Source organism: Odontesthes bonariensis, chromosome 10 (genome assembly GCF_027942865.1).
Source record: "Odontesthes bonariensis isolate fOdoBon6 chromosome 10, fOdoBon6.hap1, whole genome shotgun sequence".
NCBI lineage: Eukaryota > Metazoa > Chordata > Actinopteri > Atheriniformes > Atherinopsidae > Odontesthes > Odontesthes bonariensis.
Window position 1 is genome coordinate 24,790,432 of NC_134515.1, and position 9,035 is coordinate 24,799,466.

The 9,035-nt window shown below is 40.6% G+C and overlaps 1 protein-coding gene across 1 annotated transcript; it reads left to right on the plus strand.

The window, feature by feature from the left end:
- The first annotated feature begins 134 nt into the window (after positions 1-134).
- Positions 135-8,812, plus strand: LOC142389772 (protein Wnt-7a). Its single transcript, XM_075474852.1, has 4 exons — positions 135-488; positions 1,012-1,238; positions 4,892-5,163; positions 7,051-8,812. Exons 1-4 carry the CDS (start codon positions 418-420, stop codon positions 7,531-7,533), a joined length of 1,053 nt encoding a protein of 350 aa, XP_075330967.1. The 5' UTR covers positions 135-417; the 3' UTR covers positions 7,534-8,812.
- The last annotated feature ends 223 nt before the right edge of the window (positions 8,813-9,035 follow it).

A 9,035-nucleotide genomic window follows, 5' to 3' on the forward strand; every position in this document is an offset into this window, starting at 1 on the left:
GTGTGTGTGTGTGTGTGTGTGTGTGTGTGTGTGTTTTGAGATTCAGCCCTGGCGGGATTCTTCAGCAGGGCCCCATGTCTCCTGTGAACACGCCCCAGATAGATGAGGCAGATATATAGCTAAGACCTGCGGGTAGCCGAGGAACTGTGAGACAGAGATAATCGCACTTGCTCACCCTCGAGGGTTACCTGTGACACCCTCGCAATGACAAGCGGTCCGAGCGAAAGGGGGGCATGTAAAGGGAGTCTGGATGGTATCTTATTCGGCGGTTTGTAAAAGTTCCCGAGCGTCCGCTGCTTTTCGTCATTTTGGACTTCCTTTGGAGTTACCTGTGCCGTGATCGACCGGAGAGCACAAGCGAACCGAGTTATTAATCAGCTCTGCAGATCGTTGCATGAAACTGAGAGCTGGGCCGCAATGAGTCGGAAAACAAGACGCTGGATTTTAAGAGTGTTACTTTGTTTGGGGATTGTTTACTTGAAAATTGGGTGAGCTGCGTTTGTTTGATATCAGATTTTTTTAGTGCCAGGTTATTCCCAGAATCAGGAGACTTAAACAAACTTGATACATGCAGACTTCCAGCTGTTGTTAGTCCTTCAAACACGACTGAGTCCCATATTTCCTCATAAACAGGTAGATGATTTAATAAATGACATATAGAATGCCAGTAAGGTGCACTGACTCGTGGCAGCTGCGTGTTTACTCATGTTTAATTTATCACACCTTTTAATGACGGTAAACGTCATGTAGGTATAGTACTTTCCAAGTATGTACAACTCTAATGTAACCACAAAGTATAAGATGGAGCATCTTAACCCATACGATTGTTATATATATATAAAATATTTTTGGATTGTTTCCATTGGCATGTTTAATGAACGTAACAAGAGAGTTGCATCTGACTGCAAAACCTTAGGCTAAGTAATAAAGGTTAATATATATATATATAAATATATATAAATCAATGGTTGATGGCTTCCTCTCTCAGTCCTGTCGATCTTCCATTTGCAGTGGATTCTCGTCGGTGGTGGCCCTAGGTGCGAGCATAATCTGTAACAAGATCCCCGGTTTGGCTCCCAGACAACGGATTATCTGCCAGAGTCGCCCCGATGCCATTATCGTCATCGGAGAGGGAGCCCAAATGGGCATTAACGAGTGTCAGTTTCAGTTCAAAAACGGGCGCTGGAACTGCTCGGCGCTTGGAGAGAGGACCGTCTTCGGAAAAGAGTTGAAAGTGGGTATGTTGCTGTCTGTTAACGTTTGTTTACAGTTAGAAACCTGTTTATAGTAAGCACAATTTATCACCAGTTTATCATCGGTAGATCAATCACCGAGCCCAGATGCGTATTTTTCTCCGTAGATTTACGCACAGCCCTTTCTTTTGACATAATAAAAAAGAAAAGAAAAAAATGAGTATTTGCAAAACACAGTGGCCAAATTGAACTGTAAAAAAAACAGGCTGATATAGAAGGTAATAGATGATCTGTTCTATTGTTAATCTGATCTCTTTTGACGCTGAGGCATCCTCTTTTCTTTATCTCATTTGTCATCTCCAGTTAATTGTATGCACTTTACAAACTTCTCCTATAACATAGATAATCAAACATCCTCCACTATTGCACGCACAGTATAAGAATGATCCCTTGAGGAGCCAGTGTCATTTACATCAGGCCTAGTTTTGCCAGACTTTTCCCTGAGTGGGGCTTTTCTGAGCATGTATAAAAGGTATTTGAAGCCAGCATTGTAACAAAGCTCTAGTGAATGTTGGCAGCCTTTCCTTTCAGCCCGGCAGAGTCTCTGGAGGCACATTTTCACTGGTCTTTATCCTGTCTTGCGATAGGTGCTGTGGCTCTCACTGTAAAGATGTAGACCTTACCACGGGTATAAGTTACAGTGAGGAATTGCCAAGAGGAAAGAGAGACTTAAAAAGGCAAAATTAGAGACACAAATTAGTCCAAATCATCGTTCCTGCTACTGAAGTTCATCCACTAAAGATGGATGAACTTCAGGAGACGCAGAAATCTTGTTTGGAGTTTTGCGGCTTATTTGCTGGTTACTATTATATATCGTATGATATTATAGCTCAAAGGCAGTTGATTGATGATATTGGGGATTCTAATACCAAGAAACCTGAACAATGTTAAGTCAAGAATAACTAATGTTGTTTTTTATGGTGACAATTAATAGAAGCAGTTTAAAAACATCAGAGGTGGCTTTGTAAAACCATTTTGGTAAATACTTTAAAATGATTTTCTGTCCATTTTTTTTCTTCCCCTAGCTAAATATATTCAAATCAAAAACAAAAAGAACACATACACAAATACCCCAAGACACAATGGTCAATAGCTTGGGCCAGCTGTTTGAGGCATTGTTGCCTTCTGCTGTTGGAGAGAAAAGATTATCTCTTGGTGCTGCTGAAATGAAAACAGCGGTGTTTGACAATCTGGTCCATTATGAATGAGAGGCTTTAGCCAATCAAGAGTTTGCGTTTTTCGTTTGAGTCTGTGGCTTGGACAGCCGTACCAAATAGATTGGTTTCACTGATCAGATTAGCGTAAAAGGCGAATGGTTTTAAATGAATGCCATTGTTGGTGCTCAGACTGAGGGAAGCGATGTGGCTCGCAGTTGTTCTTACAGCAAAGGAAGAGTCATCAGGCTGACATAATGACAAAAATGTTAGTATGCTATGCACCTTTCAGGCTTGAGACTTTTTCTTCGTCAACATTTGAACTTCCTAGCTACACTGCGCCGTCTGAGATGAAGTCCGTTCAAACAGGCTGCATGTTGAGAGGTTCACAAGTAGGGCTGGGTATCGTGGCCAATTTCCTAAATCGATTCGATTTCGATTCATAAGGTCCTGAATCGATTAATCACGATTCAATTCGATTTGATTCAATTCAATTCAATCTGCTCTTAAATAATGAAAATGGCTCAACTGTTTTACAAAATACTAATGTATTTTATTTTATCTATTATTTTTACCATAAACAACAGGTTTTAAGTGCAAACTTGTGAATTGGACAGTTTAAACTTCAGCTGTGAACACAACTGTCTCAAAAGTGCCATTTTAAAACTATAAAGGAGTTGCAAGTGAAAGTGTACTTGAACTACAACATTCCATCACTGCAAATTGCATTAAGGCATTGTTTCTTAATGTGCAAAAATGATAATAATAATAATTATAATGGTAACAAAACTAAAAGTAAACTTAAACGATATAAAGTCAAGTCCTGTTATTGTGACTTTTTTCTCACTTGGTAATTGTGAGATTCTTGTGCAGGAAAAGGAGCTCATTGACCTGATCTGGGGTTAGGCAGCTCCTTTTTGCAGTGACAATATCACCCACAGTTGAAAACACCCTCTGCGACCCAATAATGGTCCCTGGGACACAAAGGTATTGCTGCGCCAGGCGAGCCAACAGTGGATACGCACTCATCAGTCAGATGTTTACGTTGCACCATAACGTAGTGTGGATTGAGTACACGAACAAGCCGCGGACGTAAACGCGCCACTGTTGCATCACGCACGAGACTACTGGGGTTAACTTCATGAAAAAATGTATTTTTTTTTTTTTTTTAATTAAAAAAAAATAATAATAATAATCGATCTCATGCCCTACTAATCAACTTTGCAAAATTTAAAATGAAATCGATCCAAAATCGATTGAATCGATTTTTTTACCCAGCCCTATTCACAAGTGATAGTAAACTGCACCTCTTACTTAAACCTGTGCAGGGTTTTGATTCATTTTGTTTTTTTTTCCTTTTTTTTGTCTTCTCTCTTTCAAATCTATTCCATCTCTCATTACGAGGTTATGAAGAATTCATACCACCTCTTGTGGTGAGCCCATGCGCTCAGAACTGAAGGGGAAAAAATTAACAACGGTGCAGTCAGAACTGACTGACTGCTCTGACACACCTTCTTTTTTGGCTCCAAGCCCATCGAGTCTATAAAAACGTCCACATAATTGATGCCTCAATATGAGTTTTTGTTTTTTTTATTTTCGTTTTTTCAATGGCAAGGGCACACATCCAAGATGTTTATCAGAAACATGGCAGCTTTACATAGTGAGCCGGGTGGCAGGAGGAAGCACAAAGAAGGTATAATGTTTGTTTAGGACAAACAGTGACAAGAGGAGTTTATTTACACATAGATATGATGAATGTTGTAATCAGTGTTGTAAGCAGTTTCCTGTTTGCGTGATAATGTATCATAGATCGTCAAATTATGACCTCTACTGATTATGCCTAAGAATACACGCTTTTATTCAAGTCGAGGCTGTTTTGACCTTATATTAGAGGGAAAATGCTTTGCTTTGATACAAAGCAAGCATTCAAAGAAGACATTTGCAGAACCTTCTCTTGGCCCATCATTTGGATTGAAAACTTTACTGCTGGAATTGTCTACGTTGAAGAGTCCTGTCAGATTAACCTTTACCTATTTGTCTTATTTGTCGATATTTCCGTGTGTGTAAATGATTTGTTAGCTGGACATGGGTACAGATAACGGCGGAACGAAGATTCTGATTTCACTGCCTTATGAGCTTACACACAATGTTACAGCTTGGAAGTGGATCAATAGCCCTTCCTTGCCGACAACCCTCTTATTCATACAGCTTTGTTGACTATACTGCCAGCAGACATTTTAGTTCACGGGCAGGACAGTTTCCAGGTCAGGTTTCAAAACACTGCAGCCCTTGAGTGATATGTTAGTAAGACTGTGATGTAAGCACCCATTCTGTTAATAATTGATCTGTTTTTCCTTTTTTTTTAAAAAACCTCATACATGCTTATTCTATTCCCTTAAACTGAGGGAGACACACCAAAATCTTCTATATTTTCTCAAAATCTGCTATGTCTTATTTAGCACCTTCTTTTTTCTGCTCCCCTAGGCAGCAAAGAGGCTGCATTCACCTATGCCATCATTGCAGCCGGGGTGGCCCACGCCATTACAGCCGCCTGTACACAGGGTAACCTGAGTGATTGTAGCTGTGACAAGGAGAAGCAGGGTTTCTACAGTAAAGACCAAGGATGGAAGTGGGGAGGCTGCTCGGCAGACATCAGCTACGGCCTGGGCTTCTCCAAAGTTTTTATTGATGCTCGGGAGGTCAAACAAAATGCCAGGACGCTCATGAACCTCCATAATAATGAGGTGGGACGCAAGGTGAGTAAAGAGCAACTGCATTACACCTGACTTTGATGATCATGTAATTTAGGTAAAAAATATGCTACTGTTATCACCAATAATCTTTCTGACTTAAACATGGTGGCGAAGTTGATGGATAAAATTGTGATGCTGGTCTCAGTGAGTGTTAACAGTCTCTGCCATGCTTTGGTGTGGGTGAGCCCTGCCAAAGATCTGGGCACTGGGGCCAAGCTTAAACAAGAACCGGAATAAAGAGCTGCTTTTAGGAAAGAGCTGTCTAAGTGGCAGGGTTTGATTACAGCCCAGATCCCTGCCCTGAAAACAGATTGACACTGTACAAAAAGGCATTAGCCCAGTCCCCCCATGTTTTGCACCACTGGGACAGTATACGGTTACCGTCATGACAATCAGCAACCACACTTTCATCCCAATCATACCAACCCACATCAGGTGCAGTGTGCTTGCACATCCACCCTCAGGGGTGTTTACTGTTATATTAAATGTTAAAGTGAAATTAAAGTATACTTCATAAACTTCAATTGTATAGTAAATCAAATTCATACTTAAATGAATTAATTTGACTTAAGATCCTGGCAACCAATAATCAAATTTGATGTGCAATAGAAGGCAGAAAAAGTAACAAAAAACAGCACATTACACTGTAAAAACAGCAGTAATATGATAAAATACCATGGATAAAATCTACCCGGATTGTTTTCATTCAAATGTTTTTTCCTGCATGCATGGTTGCAAAACACTGCAGAGTTACAAAGAGACTCCAGTTGGTCTAGATGTAAGAGACTATGTAGACAAATGTGCCAACGTAAGGGTTAGATATAGTGAAGTATAAAGAGGCAGCGTTGCCCAAGTTAACTGATATCCTTTCTCTGTCTGACTCTGACCAAAGAAAGCCTGATTCACACAACCAACACGTCAGACAGTGCAGCTGAAAAGCCCCTTCAAACACAATTGTACGGGGCAGATCGTTTTCGACATGCGTTTCAGATCCATGAATTCAAATTGGCTTATCTGGACAGCTAAATTGCCTCCCAGGGAAAAGATTGTACTCGTGGATTCAAACTTTGAGCGGCCTCACTTATGTCCTTTTCTTTCTGCTAATAAATAGACCCTCTGTTTTGATAGTCACCCCTCCTTTATTTATGCTAATCAAAAGCAGTGACACTGAGCAGGAGCGCCGTTCACAGCTCTCCGGTGGAAGACATGAAGACAATGGCTGTCACAAGTGTTAGTCACAGAACAACTGATGGATTAGGGTGTTGAAGCCAAGGTTTTTATGAAGTGGTTTGCTCAGGGAAAAGTTCGTTTTTTTGTCCTTGTTCTCATGTCTGTATTTGCGGTTTACTGTTACAGTTTTCTTGCCAAGATCACAGATATAAATTTCTCACAAATGGCTTTCGGCGACCATATTGCATACCAAGCACCGAGCATTTTAGAAAAAGGGAAATTGCAATTGACCTTGTTGCTAAGGAAAACTCCAGTGGCACTTCTCATTGTCATCAGCTCAGGGTTTAGCGCTAATCCTAGTCACTCGGCGCCTTGTACAGTCACTCTTGACTTTTGCGTGTTGTGTGTGGTAACTACACACACAGAGCCTGAAATCTGATACATTATTTTGGCTTCTGTGTATATGGTATCACACTGCTGTGTGGTGGGGTTGTATTTAATCCCCAGCCACGGTGTATTTGTAAGTCACGTGTTTAAAAAAATTCATGTGGTCTCAAAGAGTTGCACTGTGAGTTTATTCAATGGTCTTAGAATAAATAGACATTTGAATTCCACACATATTCTGATTATGTGTAAGACAGCATTATTGAGACATGGCACTGTGAGTGCTTCACAGTTCCAGATTGTTACTGTGTTACCAAGTTGTTTTCCTGTGTTTAGATTCTGGAGAAGAACATGCGACTGGAATGCAAGTGTCATGGCGTCTCGGGCTCCTGCACAACCAAAACCTGCTGGACTACACTTCCCAAGTTCCGCGAGCTTGGCTACATTCTCAAGGAGAAATATGCCCATGCCGTGCACGTGGAACCAGTCAAAGCTAGCCGCAACAAGCGTCCTAAATTCCTCAAAATCAAGAAACCCTCCTCTTACCGGAAGCCCCTGGATACAGACCTAGTGTACATAGACAAGTCGCCTAACTACTGCGAGGCGGACCCTGTGACAGGGAGCCTGGGCACACAGGGTCGGGTGTGCAACAAGACAATGATGCAGCACATTAGCGGCTGTGACCTGATGTGCTGTGGTCGGGGATACAACACGCACCAGTACTCGCGTGTCTGGCAGTGCAACTGCAAGTTCCTGTGGTGCTGCTATGTTAAATGCAACACCTGCAGTGAGAGGACAGAGGTGTACACATGCAAATGAGAATATTTATTGGATGGTGTGTGTGTGTGTGTGTCTGTGTGTGTGTGTGCGTGCGTGCGTGCGTGAGAGATGATGTTTTCATGGACCAATTTTACAAAAAAGGCTGTTTTTGCAGCCTTTTAATACACAATGAGCAACTACTGTGTTGTGTAAACAGCGAGCAGAAGATGGGTCGTCATGGTTCTTTTTGCACACAAAGCCTTTCAGCCCTCTTCTGGGGCGGTTCGTTGGGATGCAGTCTCGAAATGGCGTTACAAAACACTGTTAAGGGAAAAATTTGACCCTGGCCAATGGGACTGGGTGACTGCAGTTTGAGTCACTGAAGCAAAATGTCAAGACTTTAAGCTATATGGACGTCTACTGACTTTTTCACTGTTTGGACTTTGCCAATGCAAATGAATTATGGTGGATGTGATGCTGGGCAGGACACACTGCTGAAGTCCTCACCCCCTGTGCACAGATGAAATGACACAGCCATTTGGAATATTTAACATACTGTATTTAGAGAATGAAAATTATTACTATTAATTTATTCTATAAAGAACTACTGATTTTGTCCATTATGGATCAAAAATAACTAAATGTCATGAGGTTTTAGTTTATTAAGCAATGGAACAATGTCCACAGTTAACACACTGGATTTAAATCTTCCTGGGAAAAGATGTCACTTTGTAGAATAATATTGTTCCAGAGGGAACCGCTGTGGGCTACACAAACTGAACTTCTTGCCTCCTTATGAGTTTGTCTTCCCTCTTTTTGCTGCTAGTCTAGAAACTCCCACTTGTTGAGGTAGAAGGCTAAATGCTGTCATGGCTCTCTTCAGAGGCAAGACTCACTTCAAGCTGATTTAACGGGAATCACTGATCAAAAACACAGGCACATTTTCCACGTTTGGTAAATATTGGTTATAGATTATATATTTGTAAAAGCCTATTTTTATATGAATGTTTTATTTATATCTTTTTTTTTTCTTTCTTTTTTTTGCATATTCAGTGTTGCATACAGACCCTGACATTTGTTTTTAAACCCCGGTGAAAAAAAGCTGATACATGTAAGTTGGCCCAAGCTGTCACTGCCTTAGTTGTATATTGTAAGAGATAGAAACTGTTTGTATGTGTCTGTGTTCAAACGTCTGTGTTTACTGCATTTCATGACTACTACTGATGGAATACAGGAACAGAATAACACTAACAAGACATCATTTTCATTATTGCCTCCTTGCACATCACTGACGTATCAATCTGTTCACGACAAAAATGCAAATACCATTAAGAAATAACCTAAGGGGAATGTTTTGCTACCTTTGAAACAATATATTCGAATAGTTGTGATATCGTGTAAATATATGGAGAATTTGTTGAGCTTTTGTGCAATTAATTGTCTTAATTGCTCATTAGATGCGAATAGATTAACTACTAGAGTGATTATACTTATTTTAAAGTATACGCAACACTGAATCTTACTTCAATTAATGGTATCCATGTTGAAGTTTGCGCCACTGT